General features: G+C 37.8%; 1 protein-coding gene across 3 annotated transcripts; it reads right to left on the reverse strand.

The window, feature by feature from the left end:
• Positions 1-2,867: 2,867 nt before the first annotated feature.
• On the reverse strand, positions 2,868-23,848 carry LOC115219044 (uncharacterized protein C2orf42 homolog). 3 transcript variants are annotated; one of them, XM_036508700.1, is made up of 9 exons: positions 23,711-23,848; positions 20,045-20,768; positions 16,630-16,762; positions 14,141-14,290; positions 12,299-12,424; positions 9,354-9,455; positions 8,115-8,323; positions 6,269-6,428; positions 2,868-3,556 (listed from the first exon to the last, which is right to left on the reverse strand). In XM_036508700.1, the coding sequence occupies exons 2-9, from the start codon at positions 20,729-20,731 to the stop codon at positions 3,354-3,356; spliced, it is 1,770 nt and encodes a 589-aa protein (XP_036364593.1). In that variant the 5' UTR covers positions 20,732-20,768; positions 23,711-23,848; the 3' UTR covers positions 2,868-3,353. The 3 variants fall into 3 exon arrangements, with proteins under 3 accessions (XP_036364593.1, XP_029644951.1, XP_029644952.1); XM_029789091.2 differs by having other exon boundaries at positions 16,624-16,762; XM_029789092.2 differs by lacking the exon at positions 12,299-12,424 and having other exon boundaries at positions 16,624-16,762.
• Positions 23,849-24,027: the final 179 nt, after the last annotated feature.

A 24,027-nucleotide genomic window follows, 5' to 3' on the forward strand; every position in this document is an offset into this window, starting at 1 on the left:
CATAGTGGTTAAGAATGTATGTTACTAACTTCAAGATTCTGAGTTCAATTCCAAGCAGTGACTTTAATAAATAACATCAGCAAAAAAATACCTTAGGAATGAGAACCTGGGTTTGAAATTCCACCAAGACATCTGATGAAGGCTGGAGAGTACATCAGCTGAAACATTATGGTAACAACAAATGAGATGAGGACAAACATCCGTCAAATGTAAATTATTGTTCAATCAATATCGACTCCATCCTTTTACATGCACTTTCCATGCTTAGCATCAGTGGCCCAAGTTCTGATTCAAGCCAGTTCATACTTGGGGCCCCCACTACCCTACAAGAAGGTCATTATTTGTGCTTGATCACTCTGGCACATCAGTCACTTTACAAAGCAATACAGAGGGGGTTCATATCATAACACCAGTACTACAGATTCATCATATTGTGGACAAAACTAAACGAGTTTCTCTAGTCTCTACTTGTTCATCCTCCACATCATAGAGTGTGCTGGAGGTGTCTTATTGTGATCCCAGCACAAATGTGGTGGCTTTCTACCTTGTAAAAACTAAAGTAGCCCCCACTGCTACTTCACATTGTGTCTGTTCAACAAAGACAATGTGATCAACAGGATGAATAGGAGACAATAACAGCAGATTAACTGGAATGGCTGAGTGGAAAGGAGGCAGTGAGTGGGGTGAGGTGGTGGTAATGAATAACAAGTGAGGTGGACAAGAGGGAGTGATGGCTGTCTATAATAAGCAGCCTGGGGAGAGGAAGTGATGACTGGCAGCATGAAAAGCATGATGATAATGTATTTGGTAGAAACAGATACAAGGTCTTAAGGGTAAAAGGCGGGGATTAAATAGGAGTAGGTTCTGTGCCATCTATTACACAGACAACATGGTACAGAAGACGGTGGGGGGGGGGTTAGTGTGATAAGGACAAGAGAGAATAAGTTGAACAGATCCAATGACCTCCTTAATTCCATGAGCTCTGACAGATTGGGGGGAAAAAAATGATCATTTTCATATTACCCCAATCAGAGGGTTGAAAAGCAAAGCATGAAGGAAAAAAAAAAAGATTCTGTTTAGAGCCAGCTTCCTCGCTTCTTTTCAAACATTAAGATTTCATATAAAAAAAAAACAACTAAATTTAAAGAATATTCAACAGTGGTTAAAGTTGGCATTGGAACAAATGAAACAAATATAAATTAGATTTGCAAAGGATAAAAGAAATTGCCAGAACTAGGTTAATTGGTTCGTTCAGTAAATAATTTTGGAAATTAACAATTCCCTTGTCAATCTTTCACTTTTCATGGAAAGGGTTAATATTTGCACAGGGCCAGCAGGTGGTTGGAGAGGCTAAGTTGATTAAACTGACCTCAGTGTGCAACTGGTACTATTTTTATTGATCCTGGTAGAATTTGAACTCAGAACAAAGTCGGAAGAAATGCTGCTAAAGATTCACAGAAAAAACCGATTTTGGCAGAGAAATATGAAATGTCTTTCTTTTAAAGTTATTCTGGACATCAAAATCTGCAAAGCAGCAACAAAAGTGACTTTTAGCAAGTAGAACACAGAACTGGGTTTTATTAAATGTTATATCTTCCTCCATCTCTATTCACACACCAGTCCAGTTATATTAATCACAATCATAGAGTCCAGCTGTAGTGTCCACTTATATATTACTCCAAAAGAATTTATATTAAATTATTTGAAATATATTTTCCTGAAATAAAAATGACAGGCCTCACATGACATAAGTGACCAAATGAAAGTCAAATTTTAAAATTTTATTCTCTCTCCCAACATGTCTGACCACCTGACACAACCAACTCTGTGGAATCAATTTACATTTCTCCCCACATTCTCTACGTAACACTGCAGTGTTTGCTCTTGGCTTGGCCCCTGCCTCCCCTCTTCTTATACACAACATTGCTCACTGCACTCTTCTACAGGACTTCATTATTACACAGAAACCAACGCAATGAAGCAACCTATTCACACACACACACACATAATTCAAATCTCTTCCTCATGTCGTCCCATTTTCTCCACTGGTCCTTGTCTTCATGAAATTCTTCAACTTCCCAAAGATATGAACACATACAATTGTGTGTTGAAAGCAACCATCTCCAATACCTCTGTTTACTCTCGTCAGATATTAATAAGACCTCGTCCAACTCTCGTTGACACTCTGGGATAACACTAACATTTTGTGAGAGTAAAATCATTTCTCTTCGCATAATGAACACACAGTTGTGTAACTTGAAAACTATCTTTTGGCAAACCTTCCTGCTTGCAATAACTGAATTGTCAGTTTGTAAAGTCGTTCTAGCAGAATGGTCAAGGTTCTTTAAATTCTCTGTACCCTCACTCAAATTTGGGTACATCATGTACCTCAAGCTCATTATTCTCACAACATAAACGTTTCTAAATCATACACATCTACATGTAAGGCACCAGCCTAGATTCATCTTTTGTTCAGTACACAGGACTTGCACTAAGGCAAACCACTCAACAACAAATTCAACTGAGAACCAGAGAATAACCTACAATATTTAGTCAAATGCCTCCATATTCTTGATTTAGAATGCTAAGTTGGCTTCGACTTTCATTATTTGGGCTAAAAAAAAAAAAAACAGAAAGACAAAAGCAAAGTTGACCTTGGTGCCAAATAAACAAACAATGTGAAGGGACCTTTCTAAATACTAGAAGGCAATTTGTCTGACAATCAAAAAGGCTTCCATTCACTATTCTAACATACAGAAAAAGAAACTCTAAGAAAAAACAAAAACGTTATTTTGCAAAAGCCAAACGACAATAGTTTGATAAAAATACAAAGAAATAAAAATAATAACAATGACATTTAACCAACGTAATTTTGTTAAAAATGTTCCCCCTCATCTTCATTCTTTATTTCACTTCATTCTCTTTGAGTTCAGTCTTTATTGAAATAAACAACTGGTAGATAGCAGTGTCCAAGGCCAGCTCTGATTTCAAGAATAAAATGTCCACAGTCTCAAAGCTGGATCACTGCAGAGGTCAACAGAAATATTCTGTAGACAGATTATATATATATATATACACACACACCACACACATACATACACGCACGCACGCACTAACCGAAAGGGTGACATGCAGCTGCCTGCAGTGGGCAGTCATCAACATCACAATCATCTGACAGCTCTCCTCAAAAGTCATTGAAAAGGAATGCATATTCCAGCCATTTGTATAAAAGATGATGTCTAGATACCAAAATAAATATCTTTCAAAGTAGTTGAATGACTCAGATTCCTTGATTGACACTCTTGGAGTAACAGCTGAGGTAGATAGAATTTACCAAGCTAAAATATGGTTTTTCAAGGAATTTCTTGAACGTGAATAGTCTGTACTGGAATCTCAGGTGAAGTAGCGGCTATCAACCTGTGCTCTACATGTCCATTTCTTTGATGTCCGTATTCAAATTTTATTCGTAATTCTCCAATGTGAGATTTCGGTAGAATGTCAGGAATCCATTCAATGATGAAAGGAGTAGGATCTTTCTGGTCCACACTGGTGTTACCTGAAGAACAAAAGAAAATCATCTTCAAGTTGTGCAATCAACATAATGGAAATATAAAATGTGTAAAAGGTAAATATTTTTGCCAAAGTAAAGCTGATTTATTAATTTCGTTTAGACAATAATTTGAAGGAAGTTAATTAAAAAGAGAACTTGTAATTCAACCAAATATGAAAGAAGCTACAACGTTAATATCGTTATGTTTCCAATCTCTGATTCATTAAGGTTTACTCTTTTACTTGTTTCAGTCATTTGACTGTGGCCATGCTGGAGCACCGCCATTTAGTTGAACAAATCGATCCCAGGACTTATTCTTTGTAAGCCTAGTACTTATTCTATCGGTCTCTTTTTGCCAACTGCTAAGTTACAGGAACATAAACACACCAGCATCGGTTGTCAAGCGATGCTGGGGGGACAAACAGATACACAAACATATATACACATACATACATACAACAGGCTTCTTTCAGTTTCCGCCTGTCAAATCCACTCACAAGGCTTTGGTTGGCCTGAGGCTATAGTAGAAGACACTTGCCCAAGGTGACATGCAATGGGACTGAACCCAGAACCATGTGGTTGGTAAGCAAGCTACTTACCACACAGCTACACCTATGCATATCCTACGATAGGAAGAATTATTAATATTGTTGTTGATGTTGTTGTTTATCCCATATCAGCCTTGCCCATCCTAGTCTACCAACTGAGACAAATAACTGATGAAAGATATTTGCTGACACCAACCCACATCACTAAAGTCCTCTCCACCCCTGACAGCCACTCTTTAATGTATTCAAGAATGCCAAAATTATTTCTCAATCTTTTCAATTTCATTTTCATTTTCTTTCCTGCAGATCTGGTTCATTTGTTTCCTGCCTCAAAAACACTCAAAACAAGCAAATTCTTATTCAACACAACACAAATGGGTTTCAGGCTAATATGCAAAGATTTCAATCTAATTTTTTTCTTCTTTTTATTTTACTTGTTTCAGTCATTAGACTGTGGCCATGCTGGGGCACTGCCTTGAAAAACTTTTGGCCAGATGAATCCACCTCAGTACTCGGTCTTCTTTTAAAGCTTTTAAAACTTATTTTATTGGCACCTTTTTTGGGGGGACCACTAAGTTATTGGAACATAAACACACCAACACCAGCTGTCAAGTGAGGTTGGGGACAAACACATACAAATAGATATATTGGACCTCACAGATGCTATGACAAAAGACTGAGACCTCTGAAGATATGCTGTGACTGCGAAGACCCGACAAATGAAGTCAGTTCATGGCTCGTAGGACGGCCTGCTGTGCTAACCTTGGATTGTAGAGTGACCTGCTGTACTTGAGGAGACCTATTGAGTCAAGTACGTCAACACCAACATCAAAATAAAAATCAAATGGGAATTGTAGCTATGATACCCATGCTTGTGGCACGTAAAAAGCACCATCTGAACGTGGCTGATGCCAGCGCCGCCTGACTGGCATCCGTGTCGGTGACACGTAAAAAGCACCAACTGATCATGGCTGTTTGCCAGCCTCCTCTGGCCCCTGTGCTGGTGGCACGTAAAAAGCACACACTACACTCACGAAGTGGTTGGCATTAAGAAGGGCATCCAGCTGTAGAAACACTGCCAGATCAGACTGGAGCCTGGCGCTGCCTCCTGGCTTCCCAGACCCCAGTCGAATCATCCAACACATGCTAGCATGGAAAACGGACATTAAACGATGTTGATGATGATATATACTCTTACTCTTTTACTTGTTTCAGTCATTTGACTGTGGCCATGCTGGAGCACCGCCTTTAGTTGAGCAAATCGACCCCAGGACTTATTCTTTGTAAGCCTAGTACTTACTCTATCGGTCTCTTTTGCCGAACCGCTAAGTTATGGGGACGTAAGCACACCAGCATCGGTTGTCAAGCGATGTTGGGGGGACAAACACAGACACACAAACATAGATATATATATATACATATATACGACGGGCTTCTTTCAGTTTCCATCTACCAAATCCACTCACAAGGCTTTGGTCGGCCCGAGGCTATAGTAGAAGACACTTGCTCAAGGTGTCATGCAGTGGGACTGAACCCGAAACCATGTGGTTGGTAAGCAAGCTACTTACCACACAGCCACTCCTATATATAATTTTAATTAGAGATTAAAATATCCAAAGAATTACTGGTTTGTTACCTATTATTCTGTTGTGAATAGCAATATTCCTAAAATAATAGGTCTAAGTAGAAATCTTGGTTTATAAATATTCAAATTAAAATCCAGAAAATGGAGATGCAGCATTAATATAATTTATTAACTGCAAAAATCCAACATATATATATTTATTTAATTATGACAGGCTTCTTTCAGTTTCCATCTACCAAATATACACACAAGGCTATGGTTAGCCTGAGACTATAGTAGAAAACACTTGCCAAAGGTGTCTCACAATGGGACTGAACCTGGAACCATCTGCTTGGGAAACAAGCTTCTTACCACACAGCCACTCCTAATTCCTATTGCATTTTAAATTTGACAAAGATTCTCAAGCTGACCCCATTATTTCCTTAACATAAAACATTGCAAAACTCTAATAAAACCAAATTCCACTGGAGCTAGCAGTGATAGTTATAGTTATATTTTATTATCATTCAAAAAGAAAAAAAAAGAAAAGAAAAAATCGAATGAAATATATTCCTGGTAAGATTTTTCCAAGATCTCATAACTTACCAACTTTTAAAAAAGTTTTCAACTCAAATGGCCGGATTGGTGTTTGATGTTTGCTTTTATAAGTGTCATCAATGCTTTCAACTTTTACTTTTGGGACTTCATATAAATCATAAGTGCCGTCACGATTTTCAACAAAGTTTCGAGTAATTTCTAACGGCATCTACAAATGAAAAAGAAAATTTAAAATTTATTAGCCATGTTACTTCTACTTAAAAAGTTTTATTTTCTTTTTCTTTTCATAATTTCCGCAAACTGTGTCCATGCCAGCAATATATCTACCATTTTTTAAAACCCATTAGCATTCAAATCATAATCATCATTTAACATCTGTTTTCCATGCTGGCATCGGTTGGATGGTTTAACTGGTCTGGAGAGCCAACAGCTGCACCAGGCTCCAGTCTGATCTGACAAAGTTTCTATAGCTGGATGCCCTTCCTAATGCCAACCACTCTGAGTGTAGTGGGTGCTTTTTAACCTTCTAGGGTTTTCCAAACCACGCATTAAATAGGCTTTGAAGCAGTCTCTTGACAAGCTAGAAATAACAGCCAAACCTCCGACTAACTCTACATACTTTGTAGGCACTCCTACACAAGTGTGCCCCTTTGACTTTGTTTCCTCATAACTTTCAGAAAAAGGACTCAATCAAATTCAGATTGTTTTAAATTAATCATGCATTATCTCGCAGCATCAAGATTTCGACGTGATTGTTTATTTGTAGAATAACACCGTAGGGAAGGTTTGAGGCCAGATCCAGCTGGTTTGAACATATTTGTAGAATATTTGGACTGGATATGAGTAGTTTAAATGCTGCAGGGTTAAATTCATATGTCAAAATTTGTTGATTCATTTTATATAGGATTAAAATAAACTCAATTAAATAATCACTTGAAACAGCTTTGAATTTCAAAACTCATATTAAACATATCTGCCAGTGAAAAGCATGATGCTGTGGTTTTTGTGTGAGAAAATCTTTTCACAGACAAGTTGTGTTAAAAATAAAATATATATATATATATCAGAGCAAGACATATTATTGACCACAAGGGGCTAAACATAGAGGAGACAAACAAAGACAGACAAAGGGATTAAGTCGATTATATCGACCCCAGTGCATAACTGGTTCTTATTTAATCAACCCTGAAAGGGTGAAAGGCAAAATCGACCTCAGCAGAATTTGAACTCAGAACATAGCGGCAGACAAAATACCGGTAAGCATTTCACCCAGCGTGCTAACGATTCTTCGAGCTCGCCGCCTCATCAGAGTAAGACAAACATCATCTGAGTAGTGACACACGAGAACACATTTCAGCTTAATTGAATCTTGTCAATGATGTTCATTGGTATAATGTTGTGTCTCTATGAAGAGATTTTCTCTCAGACAAAAACCACAGCATCATACCTTTCAATGGTGTATATATGTTAAGTATGATACACAGGTGACTATTTTAATTAAACTAGTTTTAGCCAATTTATAAGATAAGGTATGTCGTCACAAATTAGTTTCAGAAAGATAAATAATTTGTTCAGGTTTCCTAATTAGTGGACAAATGAATCATTAACAATGATGAGAAAAGTATCCCAATTCCATGAGTAGCCTCAACATGGTTATTTCATCTTCTAGAAAGAGCAGTCAAATTGTCCGCAAATCATATCCTACAGTTTCAAAAGAAGAAAATGAGAGAGAGAATACACTGGACACACTATGTCTAAATAAAAGAAGGGATGGTCACAGTTGGATTTCTTCGATCTACTAAATCATAGCTGATCTGAGGCTCAACAATATAAGGTTCACAGAAATAAAAACAATATTTGGTTTCTTGTCCTCCTCTACAAGTCATTCACTTACATCTGATGTGTCAAATATTTGTTTCACTTGTAAAATATTGGTGATGTGCCATGTATATTTAGTAAACATTCCCAGAGGAAGAGCATCCTTGCGGACAAAACCTGTTGTATAGTTTGGTAAACGCTTTTTCTTGTTTCCTGAAGAGATTCTTTGCTGTAAACAATCAAAGAATGCCTGAGGTGCATGGAATACTAATGGTTCGGGGCTGCCTGGAAAAACAACAGAAAAATACTACAGTGAATAAATTTATACAGAATTAACTTTATAAGTAAACACAAGGGTCCAGAATTGGAGGGCAGGGTGGGGGAAGAAACAAAGTATAATTGATCAAATTGACCCCAGTTTGAGCAGGGAGCAGAATCAGGAGTCAAGACAGAATATAATCAATCAATCATATTCCTCCACCCCCACCCCTTCAGTTGACCATTATTTTATTTCCTTATGAAAGTCAAAGTTGGCCTTGACAGAATTTAAACATAAAGAGATGCCAGTGAAAGGTAGTTTGTGTGGTGCTCTACCGATTTTGTCAATCATTGCCCTAATTTATAAAACAATTTTTAATACAGACATAAAGGTTTCAAATTTAGGGGATGTAGACCAACGGATCTTTTCGGTTTGAACAGCAGTTTTTAACATAATTTCTAGGTAATTAAAAAATTTTAAACTTCGTATACTGATAGAATATGTTTATAAAACATCTTTTTCTCTTGGTTTGAGAAAATTCTATAGTTTGTAAGATATTTGTGGTTTTTTTTCTTCAATTTCTGCAATTTCAATCAATCAGTGACGTCCATTGAGGTAAACAACATTCTGTGCCATATGAATATGTCCCTCGTTTAAGAAACAGATTGGATTTATTTACATTTGTGAAGAAAAAAAGATACCATTCCCCCCACCCCTAATCCTAACCCTAAAATAGATTGAAATGCAATAGATCGATACTAGGGTCATAATTATGGGTGACAATTTCATATGACACCGCTAGAAAAAACTGCCGTTCAAACCGAAAAGATCCAGACCAACTGGTATCTTATGAAAGCAAAGTTCTCTTTGTTAGAATTCAAACTGAAGGGTGTACAAAGACAGAAATACCAAGAGATACCATTTTGTTTGGTGCTCAACCAATTCTAATTGATAATGGTGATAATGAGAACATTTGCTCTTTCAACACAAAAACTCAAGTTATAAAAATAAGCAGAATAACAAAGAATACAAACAAACAAGAAAAAAGGGTCTCACCTTCAAACTGATAATGCATTGTCTGGTTAATTCTCTCTGTCACACTACCTAACCATTGATGGAATGTCACAGCTACAGAACTTTCAACAAGTGGGACTGTAACTGAGGAAGATAAGAAATTTGACAGAGATGATCTCATAGAATATAGTCAAAGCAAGAATTTCAAAAAATAGCTACAGAATATAGAAACAATTATAGCGATGGAGAATCATCATCATCGTTTGAAAATCTAGTTTTGCATGGGTCAGATAAGAATAAGTTGGGGTAGAGTTTTCTACAGTCAGACGCCCCCCACCCCACCAGTGTAGAGAGTGAAAACAACCCCGACAAGGTTACACAAGAAACTGGAAATGAACGACACCTGTTGGATGAGCTTTTTATTTACAAGACTGCACAACATGCCAAGGACGCTGGATATGCTTTTGTGGTCAACTGGAAGAGAGGCCACTGCTTACAAACAGCAAACAACATACAAAGATGAGGAGAAATATGAGTGTGCATGCACACCACAGGTTTCTTTCAGTTTCCATCAACAAATCTACTGACAACACTGATCGATCCAGGGATATAGAAGACACCCTGCTCAAAGTACCATGCAGTGGGACTGAACCTAAAACTATGTGGTTTGGAAGCAAACTTCTTAAGTACACAGTCCTGCCTACCACCTTCTGTACTTTCCCCAATTAGTATTTCTATTTAACTAAATGAATTGAGTGACCCGAATGAAGCTGACAGCAGAAGCAGCACCAAGTTAAGAAGGTTAATATGCAGAAAAAATTCAAAGAAAAGCAGTCATAATAATAATAATAATAATAATATTAATAATAATAATAAGGTTTGAAATTTTGCCACAAAGGCAGCAATTTTGGGGTTGGGATGAGTCGATTACATCACCCCCAGTGTTCAAATAGTACTTCTTTTATTGACCCCGAAAGGTAAAGTCGACCTCAAGCAGAATTTGAACTCAGAACGTGAAAACAGACAAAATACCATTAAGCATTTTGCCCAACATGCTAACAATTCTGCCAGTAAACCCAAGGGCTGCATCATGCTCTGCTCTCTGCTTTGATACGATTTCTAAGGTTGGACGATCTTCCTAATGCCAACCACTTTACGGAGAGTACAGGGTGCGTTCTTGTGACACCAGCACAAATGATGCCAACAAGTACTTATAAGACAAGAACCTTGCTGCTGAGAGGGGTACAGTCTCAGAGGATATGAAAGTATGATAAGAGTGTGTGTGTGTGTGAATGGATTTAGAAGGGGCTGGTCAATAATTGCTCAAATCCTCTCCATCCATCGCATACTGAAAGAAATGGAAAAGTTTAACAAGAGCATCACAATCTGTTTTGTTGACATTCGTAAAGCATTTGATTCCATCAGCAGAGATCTTATGTTTAAAATCCTTGCACTCTGTGGTATTCCTCCCAAGATTGTTGATGCTATCAGAGCGCTGTACACAGACTCCACTGCCACAGTTATATCTCCCGATGGAGAGACTGATTTTTTTGGAATTGAAGCAGGTGTTCTGCAGGGTGACACACTCGCTCCTTTCTTGTTCACCATTGTTCTCGACTATGTTCTATGCATTTCCCTAGACGATATGAAGGAAAAGGAGCTCCTTTTGAAACCCCGTCAGAGCAGTTGGCATTGTGTATAATATTTAACTGATCTTGACTTTGCTGACAATCTTGCCTTGATATCCCTTTGTATTAGATATGCAGAATCTTTGTTACAAGCGCTGGAGAAAGAAGCAAACCAGGTCGACCTTTGCTGCAACGAGAGTAAGACAGAGTTTATCAAGACCTCCTCCAATAATAGATCAATCAAAAACGTTGACGACTTCAGATATCTTGGATCACACATAGTTGACTCCCAAAAGGAGTTTTGCATCTGCAAAGCTCTTGCTTGGGATGCATGCAACAGACTTGATAAGATCTGGCACTCAAGCCTTCCACACACGTTCAAAGTTAAAATATTTAGAAACACTAAAGATGTCGAGCTGGCAGAACCGTTAGCACGTCGGGCAAAATGTGTAGCCGTATTTTATCTGCTGTTATGTTCCGTGTTCAAATTCTGCAGAGGTCGACTTTGCCTTTCATACTTTCGGGGTCGATAAATCAAGTACAAGTTACACACTGGGGTCGATGTAATCAACTTAATTCGTTTGTCTGTCTTTGTTTGTCCCCTCTATGTTTAGCCCCTTGTGAGTAATAAAGAAACATATTTAGAAACACTGATTGAGCCGGTCCTTGTCTATGAATCACGTCTCTTAGAAAAACAACTAGATGGAACATATACCAAACTGCTCAGAAAGATACAGAACATCATTTGGAGATCACACCCAACACTTAGTCACATCTATGGAAATCTAACACCAATATCCCTCAAGCTAAAACAGAAATGGCTACAATTTGCTGACCGTTGTCATTGAGCAGAGAAGGAGGTTATCTCATTCCTGTCCTGTGGTGTTCCCCTGGAAGTGGTTTTCTCCAGGAAACTGACATTTCCAGATACTATATCTCAGGACAGAGAGGTGGCTATTAAAGGTCTGAACACAACACTGCAGGACCGTGTAGTGTGGAAAGGGATTGTCAATGGAGTCCTAACCAACCATAAGTTGGTCAAAGGATGATGATGACGATGATGTGGGCCTGTGTGTGTTGCTGAAGAGACACACACACACACGTATATATGTATGCATGCAATCATGTATGTGTTTCATGGTGTTATGGCATGTAACAAATCCCAAAACAGTAGAATTCCAATCCAAAACTCCATCATTAACAAACATAGATCTGCTAACTAAACTTTTTGTATTGTACTTATAGCTTAATTTACTATCAACAGGATAATATGAGAGAAAAGATATTCTATATCAGCAACAAGATACAAGAAAGATATCAACTTGAATGAATTTCAAAGACTATCACCAATTAATTTACCTGACTTTTTTGGTGGTGTACTAGATTTTGTCGGTTGTTGAATGGGTGTCGTTTGTTTGACTGGACTGGACTTGCGAGTCTCAATTCCTCCATCTTGTAATGTTAACAATGCGCTACTTGCTTGAACTGGAATCATAAAAATATAGAAATTGTTGGTGTGAGGACATTGGCCAACTATAATAAGAAACTAAATACAAAGGTCATTGGTAGTCATTCTTAGGCATCATGCCCACTTTATTCCCCCTGTACTACTTATGCCCCCCAACCGCTGTTCCCTGTGGGTAGGCCCCAATACATCTCCAACACCGGCTCTCTCTCTCTCTCTCCTTTTAACATAATCTAACCTCTCGCATGGCACACAGCCACTTCCCTCGGTTCCACTCCCTCACTCAGTCTTGCAAGCTAATTGGTGACTCCAGTGGTGCTGGTGCCACATAAAAAAGCACCCAGTCCACACTCTGTAAAGTGGTTGGCATAAGGAAAGGCATCCAGCCATAGAAACCATGCCAAAACAGAGAATTGGAGCCTGGTGATGCTCTCTGGCTTGCTGTTAACTGTCAAACTGACCAACCCATGCTGGCATGGAAAACAGACAATAAATGATGATGATGAACTAAAGACAGGACACAACTTATGATGGAAAATTTAGCCATCAAATGAATGGTTTTACTTAAAGAAACTGGTTTCAAGTTTTTGAAGTTTTTCAGGTTAAGTGAAGGTTTAGGCCAAACAGGATTGAGTTCTGAAGTAACATTGAGTGGATATGGAAGTTATTAAAGAGTTTGACCTGCAAAGAATTTAGTAGGACATTTTGGATTAAGTGTTAGTAACAATTAACCCTTTAGAATTTAAACCAGCCATATCCAGCCAAAATATCCTACCTGTTTTTATGCTCAAACCAGCCAGATCTGACCTCTTACACTTACCCTACAACATCATTCTAGCACCAAAACAATTTGAATAAAATCCAGCTAAAAAAGGAAATCCATACAACACTGTATTTGAAATATTAACAATGATAGTAAAAGGTAAATTATATCCACCTCCTTTAATATTTTGAATATCCTGAGCCCCACGACAACTATGAATAACATTACCCTCACATAAAGAACAATACAGCCTCAAATATAGCACGTCTATAGGAATGAAATAAAAACAGATTAAGTAATTTTATTCCCAACGATGATATCACCACTCCGAATTGCCTCAAAGTAGATGAGGCAATAATCTTTTTTTAAATCCGATTCATAAATAGCACACAAACCCCAATGTGAAAATAGTTATAATAGTTGAGTACTTTTAGCACTTGTATATGATTAATTCAAAACAATGTGGATAAGCGTTACATTTGACCGAATAAACTGAATGCTAAAGGGTTAAATGTTTGTATTGAAATGTTACTTGGTTACTACAAACACATTGCTCAATTTGTGTGTGGAGGGACTTAATAAAAGATGTAGAGGTGTTGGGGTTGTAGCAAGAGATAGGCACTAGGGACAGATATGGGAGTAATACTCCCATTATGGGTATGCCCTGGACCTTGTAGAATATCAGCAGCTGTAGGAGTCTGAAATATCTCTGGGCCCTAAAAAAAAAAAGGTTGGGTTAGTCTTTAGAATGCTGTCCTAGCTATACTTTTGCCAGGAGGAAATTTACAGCAATTGTGAGGGTTTTAGTTGAGTGTCACTCATACTTAGAGAGAGTGCTGGGCTATGGGGTTTCTTGAAATGAGTAGCACTCAAGTTTTTATTTTGATCTTTTATTATAATCATCACATCAACTTAATTTGAGGAAATTAATGGAGAAACAGAGGAATAAAAAAGGAAAAGTGTACAAGCTCACCAAGCATGTCATCCTTGCGTAGCTTTTTAGCTGCCGGCCCTAATAAATGTTCGCCAGTGACCACCACTTCTAATGTGGTGGTATCACTTGGTGTAATACTATTCTCAGTTGATGGTTGGTAAATTGTGATCAAATTATCTGCTGCAGGAGCTGGAGACAAACAACAACAAAATGTTAACTTTATTAAAAATAAATCAGCATACTTTGTAATATAAATTCTCTAAACAATACTCCCATTCATAAAATTAATATAGGTGCAGGAGTGGTTGTGTGGTAAGTAGCTTGCTTACCAACCACATGGTTCCAGGTTCAGTCCCACTGCGTGGAATCTTGGGCAAATGTATTCTACTATAGCCTCGGGCTGACCAAAGCCTTGTGAGAGGATTTGGTAGACGGAAACTGAAAGAAGCCCGTCGTATATATGTGTGTGCGTGTATGTTTGTGTTTCTGCGTTTGTCCCACGAGCATTGCTTGACAACCGATGCTGGTGTGTTTATGTCCCCATCACTTAGCGGTTCAGCAAAAGAGACCGATAGAATAAGTATTGGGCTTACAAAGAATAAGTCCCGGGATCGATTTGCTCGACTAAAGGCAGTGCTCCAGCATGGCCGCAGTCAAATGACTGAAACAAGTAAAAGAGTAAAGAGTATACAATAACAAAAAAATCATCATCCTTTATATTTTCATAAACTACACTCTTTATTCACACACACACTATAGACATTTGCATCGAATATAGTATAGTTAAGCACAGCCCAAACATAACAATCAGCCTGTTCAATAAATAAATTTATGCCCCTACTTAATAAAGCCCCCAATAATTAAACTGAATAAAATCCAGCTAAAAAAGGAAATCCATACAACACTGTATTTGAAATATTAATAATGATAGTAAAAGGTAAATTATAACCGACTCCTTTAATATTTTGAATATCCTGAGCCCCACGACAACTATGAATAACAATACCCTCACATAAAGAACAATACAGCCTTAAGTATGGCACGATTATAGGAATGAAATAAAGACAGATTAAGTAATTTTATTCCCAACGACAATATCACCACTCCGAATTGCCTCAAAGTAGATAAGGCAATAATCTTTTTTTAAATCCAACTCATAAATAGCACACTAGCCCCAATGTGAAAATAGTTTTAGCACTTGTACATCTGTTACTGGCACTCCATTGGTTATGACAACAAGGGTTCCAAGTGATTCTTTGATCAATGGAACAGCCTGCTTGGGAAATTTACGTGCATGTGGCTGAGAATTCCACAGACAAGTGTACCCTTAACGTAGTTCTCAGAGGGAGGTTCAGCATGACACAGAGTGTGAAAAGGCTGGCCCCTTTGAAATACAGGTACTACTCATTTTTGCCAGCTGGAGCAATGTGAAATGAAGTGTCTTGCTCAAGGACACAACATGTCACCAGGAATTGAACTCATGACCTCACAACTGTGAACTGAAAACCCTAATCAGAAAACCACATGCCTTCACTTATACATCAGTGACACTCTTTTACAACTGCCATGCAATGCGAAAACATGGGAACACAAACATACACAGGTTTACATATCTGAATAAAGAAATTTTTTCAAATAAAAATTAATTACACAAAAAAAAAAAAAAAAAAAAAAAAACAGAGTGACATGAACATTTTAGAAAGTTTGTTTTTACAAACCTATGTTATGGGATAATCTACATAGGGGAACCACTGTCATACCAATTATCCCATAACACGCCATGCAGCGGGACCGAACTTGGAACTATGAGGTTGGGAAGCAAACTTCTTACCCACACAGCCATGTCTGTGCCTGCATACATGTGATTATGTATTGGAGACAATACTCGTCAACCTCGCCCAATCAGTCTTTTATTACTCAACCCAACAATAAAATGTCGGCCATAAAACATTAAAACACAAATCTTGACCCCAATTACATTTTCAGCTATTTTAAACCATGGGACAAAATTATGAAAGCAAAAACTTTAGAAACAATTTTATTATGAGTTTTCCCGGATCTTTTCGGTTTGAACGGCAGTTTTTTCTAGCAGTGTCATATGAAATTGTCGTCCATAATTATGACCCTAGTATCGATCTATTGCATTTCAATCTGTTTTAGGGTTAGGGGTGGGGGGAAGGGTATCTTTTTTTCTTCATAAATGTAAATAAACCCAATCTGTTTCTTAAACGAGGGACATATTCATACGGCACAGAATGTTGTTTACCTCAATGGACATCAGTGATTGATTGAAATTGCAGAAAAAGAACAAATATCTTACAAACTATAGAATTTTCTCAATAAACCCAAGAGAAAAAAATGTTTTATAAACACATTCTATCAGTATACAAAGTTTAAAATTTTTTAGTTACCTAGAAATTATGTTAAAAACTGCCGTTCAAACCGAAAAGATCCGTTTTCCCTTTAAAATCACAATGTTTCCTTTAATATAACCAAAGGAAAGCCAGGGAAGCAATACTTACACTCACTTGTAGAATCTATATTTATGTAATATGCAAACTCTTCAGCAAGTTTATCATCACTGGCAAATGCACAGATGCAAGCATAAAAGTGTACACATCTTTTGGGACTGTCATCTTTTGCCAAACCAATTTTGTAATTCTGAAGTAAAAGAAAAAAAAAAAAAATTATTTTTCTGTTTTCCAGATACTATTTTATTTAAATAGTGGATTATTGCACAAGTTAAAATGTTTTCATTGTTGCTTGACTAGGAGGAACAGACAGCAAACAATGTCCTTCCTTTTTTTTTTCTTTACTTTTAGCACAATTCACTTGCAAACGGGGTTTCACCAAGAGAATAAACATTTCTTACATTAACACAATACATACACACATGCATACAAATACATAGGTTTTGTTTTGGAACTGGATCTCAAAGCATAAAAAGCTATACATAATAGCATGTAAATCATCATCAACATCATTTAACATCCATTTTCCATGCTGGCGTGGGTTGGACGGTTTGATAGGAGCTAACAAGGCCAGGAGCAGCACCAGGTTCCATTGTTCTGATATAATTTCTATGGCTAGATGCCTTTCCTAATGCCAACCACTTTACAGAGTGTACTAGGAGCATTTTCCAGGTTGAAAATGCCTTTTGAATAGAAAAACTTGAAGGCTACCCATGGGACTTCAAGCTACACCTCCTGTAGACATGACAGGCTTTCTACCACTGGACCAAAGCATCCTTCAACTTTATCCACACTAGAAACTTCAATCTTACCAGCAAGAGTTATAAAAAATTCATTTTCATATCAAGCTATACATAAACACAACAATGAACAGAGCAATTACTAATACATCATCTTCATCATCATCATCATTTAATGTCCGCTTTCCATGCTAGCATGGGTTGGACAATTTGACTGAGGACTGGCAAACCAGATGGCTGCACCAGGCTCCAATCTGATCTGGCAGAGTTTCTACAGCTGGATGCCCTTCCTAACACCAATCACTCTGAGTGTGGTGGGTGCTTTTACGTGCCACCAGCACAGGGGCCAGTCAGGCGGTACTGGCAATGGCCACGCTTGAATGGTACTTTTTACGTTCCACTGGCATGGAAGCCAGTCAGCTGCTCTGACAACGATCACGCTCAGTTGGTGCTCTTATCACTCCACTAGCATGATGCCAGTCATTGAATTTGATTTCAATTTCACTTGCCTCAACAGGTCTTCGTAAGCAGAGTTTAGTGTCCAATGAAGGAAAGGTATGCGTAAGTGGGCTGGTTACACTCCTGGCATAGGCCACGGGTTATGGTCTCACTTGGCTTGCCAGGTCTTCTCAAGCACAGCATATTTCCAAAGGTTTCGGTCACTAGCCATTGCCTCAGTGAGGCCTAATGTTCGAAGGTCGTGCTTCACCACCTCATCCCAGGTCTTCCTGGGTCTACCTCTTCCACAGGTTCTCTCAAGCAGTAGTGTGTGACACTTTTTCATACATCTACCCTCATCCATTCTCACCACATGACCATACCAGTGCAGTAGAAAAGAACAATGACTCTGAAATTGTGGATCTGCCAACCTTCTCCAGACTATACATACACAACATAGGTGCAGATATAGCTGTATGGTAAGAAGTTTGCTTCCCAACCACATAGTTCCAGGTTCAGTCCCACTGTGTGACACCTTGGGCAAGTGGTTTCTACTATAGTCTTGAGCCAACCAAATCCCTGAGTGGCCTTGGTAGACAGAAACTGAAAACATCATGTGTGTCTTTGTGTCAGTGATTGTCCCCCACAACTGCCTGACAAATGGTCTTGGTGTGTTTAACACCCTATAACTTAGCAGTTCAGCAGAAGGAGCCAATAGAAGAACTATCAGGTTTAGAAAAACAGGACTGGAATTGATTCATTTGGCTAAAATTTCTTCGAAGTAGTGCCTTAGTATGGCAAGATAACAGATATATATATATATATATATATATATATATATTATCATCATCATCGTTTAACATCAGTTCTCCATGCTAGCATATATATATATATATATATATATATATAAAGCAAGAGAGAAGATGGAGATAAGATTAATAAAAGTTTATTAACACATTGACAAGACCAGACCTACAATTGTTTCAATTCATCACTTGCAGCATAAAATCAACCAAATTTAATTTAACTGAATCAATTTAGTTAATTACTACAAGTGATAGTATCTTCAGGGAAGGACATACAAAGAAATTTATCATATTGTTTTAAAATATGTCTTGTTAATGTGTTTATAAACTTTTATTAATCTTATCGCCATCTTATCTCTTGGATTTTAATAATATTAATAATATATATGTATGTGTCTATATTGTTAGGTATTCAACCAGTTTGATCAAGGATACTTTTATCACTCCAAGGTTTATATCCTCACCTGTACTTTGATATATATATATATATATAAGACTTGAACTAGAGAAGTTGCAGGCATGAAAGCATGGTCGAAAATCAAAGGGCCTTAGAGTTAGCCTAGCAAAAACCAAAGTCTTAGTAAGTAGAAAGGTAGACAAATAACAAGTCTCTTCAGGTAGATGGCCTTGCTCACTCTTTAGAAAAGGTGTAGGCAGAAACTCCATAAGATGCACCCAGTGTAAGCTTTGGACACATAAAAGGTGCAGCAATATCAGAAGAAAGTTAAGGCACTGAGCTGACAGAAACATTAGCACACCAGGCAAAATGCTTAGCAGTATTTCATCTGTCTTTACGTTCTGAGTTCAAATTCCGCTGAGGTTGACTTTGCCATTCATCCTTTCGGGATCGATAAATTAAGTACCAGTTGCATACTGGGATGCCTGAAGTACCATTTGCATACTGAGGTGCCTGAAGTAGAAAAGAATAGCAGAGGAAGGTTAACAGGGAAACTAGCTGTTGTACATAGACGGTGCACAGGTACAATAAATGCTGAAAATGCGCAGAAAATAGACTCCATCAACTCCATGGGAACAAGCTAGAGGTAGTAGATAGTTTCCGTTATCTAGGTGACCAAGTTAGGATTGGAGGTGGATGCTCCAAGAGTGTAGCGGTGAGAATAAAATTAGGCTGGGCAAAGTTCAGAGAGCTCCTACCCCTGCTGGCAACAAAGGACCTCTCACTCGGAGCAAAAGGCAGATTGTTTGATGCCCGTGTGCAAGCAGCTACGCTGCATGGCAGTGAAACATAGGCTGTGACAGGCGAGGACATGTATGGGCTTGAGAGAAATGAAGCCAGTATGCTTCACTGGATGTCCAATGTCAGTGTGTGTGTCCGACGGAGTGTAAGCATGTTGAGAGAAAAGTTAAGCATAAGAGGAATCAGATGTGGTGTGCAAAAGAGACATATTTCACAGAAATTTTTTGAGCATATCAAATAAATGTGCAGAATATTTTTGTTGATAAAAATTTGAAATGTTCCAAACTTACTTTGAAAGCTTTACAACTGCACTGGAATTTATGTTCTGGTTGAGTTCGGTTCCGGCTAGTTTCAAAAAACGCAAAATGTAAAAATCCCAATGGTTGTTTACGATTCACTTTGCACTTAACCACCATTATATTTTTGGTGACACGCTGGACAAGAGGTCCAGTAATCTCGGTAGCCATAACCCATATTTCTTGTTTGGTCTCATTTGTTACCTGAAGAGAATTCAAGGCAGAATTTTTTAAAATAAGTGGAACAGCCTCTTCATCACATTCTATAGCAGCTTTGATATGTGTACACGTTTGGTCCACAGTGTACTGTGTGTTCCGACAACAACTGTCAACATAGCAACGGGACGTTTCTAACAACATACTTGGATTGACTTCAGAGGCTGGATTGCCTTCAATGTCTTGAACAAAAGGTAACTGTACAAATCCCCGGTAATCGGGGCCACGATCACGAAGTCTTACAGAGAACACTTGCATTGTTGAACCAGTAATGATTCGAACAGCATCAGCACTGTGGCCACGCTTTCTTTCCTTTTCTTTAAAAACAACATCACAAGCTTTGTTTTTGCAGCTGATGCCACGTGTGCCATTGTACGTCCCACATTTAGGGCACTTACGAACCCCACGCAATGTAGGTTTACCAAGGTCCTCAAACAATGCCTTCAGTTTCTCAGCTGTGGTCATACTGATTACTCCCAATGGCAATTTCAGGCAAAGAAGCCTAGAAAAGAAAAAAATTACAACTATAAATACAAATACAATAAAGAAAATACTGAGTGAATGCGTTATTTTGGAAGGAGGGTGTGTGACCTGCTCTTTGCAAATTTAACACACATACATATATATATTCGTATATTGAAGGTAGATCTAGTATGGCCTTCGCAGTGATGACTAAAATAACATCATCTCAACAGACACCAGTTTTCACTTCAATAGTGCTGACCATTGCTAATCCTAGCAACCCCTACTAACTTATATATTTCTGCAGGGATTAAATAAGAACAGTCTCCAAATGCTCTTTCTGACCTATCTACACTAAATCTCAGTTTAAATGACAAACAAGCAGCAAATAAATAAGAGAAATACCAGATATGAATGTAATTGTTTATGAAACCCAATAAACTGTGAAGGGCCTGTGTTTTCTTCCAGTTTCATGGTTTGAAATGGAGGAGATATCTTTTCGTGGCTAAAATCAGTTAACATTTTGAGATGATGTTGCCTACACCCTGGTGAACTTAAGGCAATCAAGTATTCTACCCAGAAACATAAGGAAACACTTCACCTATGGAGTTTGAATTATCATTCTATCAGCAGGTAGGTAATTCAATACAGTACCACCTTAGCCACCTTACCTGTACAGTACAGGTGAAGTATTCAATGGATTTCACATGTTTCAGTACAATATAAAGGTGAACAACAGAATGCTAACAGATGACTTACCTATGAGATCTACCCAAGCAGTTAGATGTGCAAGACGGTTTATCAAAGAAATCTATATTGAAGAGGAGGCTGCAATAATATAGGAATGGAGAAGTGAAGAAAACTCATCTTGATTTTGTTCTTTCACAAAGTTTATGAAGAATTGCCAATCATGTAAGTTCCAATTTTAGTAGAACCAGAGGTGGTACAAACATTTCTCTGCTTTATCTATTATACATACAGTCACAACTGTTGAGAGAACATACAAATAAAGGCGGGTTATAATTAATGATTTTTAACCAATAATTATTTTAACACAGAATTGAAATTTTGTGGTCAAATGTGTTAGAAAATGGCAAGTGATTGTCATAGCTATAACGTTAGGGATAAACACCAGACTGGATTGGCTTGAAACTTGGTTTCAGACGACTTTCAATGAAAAAAAGGTCTATTTTCAATAAGGCTGATTGCCACGTAAAAAGCACTGGTGTTGGTGCAAAGAAATATGCACCTGTGCTGGTGCCACATAAAAAGCACCAAATACACTGAAACCTGGTGCAGCTGCTATCAAACCGACCGACAGCATGAAAAACAGACGTTAAATGATGATGAGCATCATCAGCTCCTCATAGTTCTTCTAAATGCTGCAAGGTTGGGATACATTGCCAGCTTCGATTTGACATCGCTTTTCCTATTATGAATAATTAAAAACACAACGTTAGGTGTTCCTCAACTTTAGTAAAAGCTTCGGCTTTTGTAGGTTTGTAACTCGTTCTTTATTGGTTGTTCCACTGGCAGGAAAACTACTTCCGTGTAGCAATAGAACTGGAAGAGATGTGTCTAACGGGGAAAAAGATGCAAAGAGCAGAAATGAAAATGAAAACACTGGCAAGTCAGTGAAAAATGAACGCGCGGATTTGTTGATGCTATATTCCTGGTCATAACAAGTGTTAATTTTCAGACTGAAGGGCCAAACAAAACAATACGTGTGTGTTTAATGTAATATAATATAATGCGGGAATAGAAACTTTCCACATCAGTCGTTAACTGCCGAGGAATAAAACAGTGTCAGCTTCCTTTCAAGATCCTTGAACCGAAAAAATACGCCATCTTCATTAACTTCGATGAGGAGGATTTTATCAATTATGCTGAACATAGGGAAGACATAAAGCAATGCAGTTATTTTTTTCTCTTCACTTTAAAATTTCATGTCTCGTACCTACAACACGAGAAACTGTTACTTCAAGCAGACGAAATTATAAATACCCCCAGGAAGACACTGATAATGATTGAAATAAAATCATGAAATAAGGGACTGCGATTATGTTAAAAATTTGGTACTTTAATAAAACTGCATTTCACCACGTGTCAAAAACTAATTGTTGTTTTCCAGCCCCGCCATCTCTACATGTGCTTTCAAAGCAACCAACATCAACAAAAAAGAAACTGATGAGATCATTGTCAGCTTCAATAAACAATCGATAGAAAATTAACGATTAACATTCGTTGTAATTTATATATTGATTTCAATGCGTTGTACAAGCGAGAAACAAAAAACGAATGTGATTGCATATAATTGTGGCAGGTGAAAGCAAACTCGTTAGCTCTCTGCTGTTATTTAATTATTGAAGACCGAAGAAGCCAACCCTGCCTGATACGTTTGAAATGAAATGTAAACGAGAGGAAACTGAAAATAGGAGCTATTGGGATGTCTTTAGGAAATACATGAAACAATTCATCGTAAGAACATTCTAACATCGAGTCAACTCCAGACATTGGTACTACTTTAGAACAGTGGTCCCGGTGCGCGCACTCGCGTATCCGCGCTAGCTAGTCATGACTAGTCGATCCTGACTGTGTTTTTGTGTTATTTACTTTATTTTAAAAAATCATTCTCAAGTAGTTCCCAGACATTTTAGGACATTTAGACATCAAAACATTGAATGTTGGAACATGACTGCTGACTGTGGGGACAAAGCATAATCAAACAGCTCTCCATTAGCCTTGGACTGAAACACAAAATGTATTATTTAAACAGTGATGATTCGCAGGACGAGGACGATTTTTTAGAATTATTATTAAATAAAAAATATTCAGGAGAAAGGAAAGGGAAAAAAAAACAACAGAACGCTGATGTTGGGAAGGAATATTAAGGAATAATGGAGAAATATATACGACGGATGTTGTGTGGTTAGTTAAACGAAGGCAAGAGATTACAGTAGAAAATCTGAAATACACGGTTACCTGTTTAATAATTGCTAAACCATGTCAGAGGGATTCGAAGTGTTTGTATTGACGAGAGAAACAAATACAGACGGACATGTTGGAAATTTGTCTAAAAAACGAAAAGTAGGCGATCGTCGATTGGCTGGATTTAACCACATGATATTAACTTTTATTTCATTGGTTAAACACAAAGATCCGTACACCAACTCACACATACACATACGCATATACATACATACACACACGCACGCATGCACGCACACACACACACACACACGCATGACCACATATATACATCATACATACACACACACATGTAATCACAACAACTACTG

This window comes from Octopus sinensis, linkage group LG14 (genome assembly GCF_006345805.1).
Source record: "Octopus sinensis linkage group LG14, ASM634580v1, whole genome shotgun sequence".
Taxonomy (NCBI): Eukaryota; Metazoa; Mollusca; class Cephalopoda; order Octopoda; family Octopodidae; genus Octopus; species Octopus sinensis.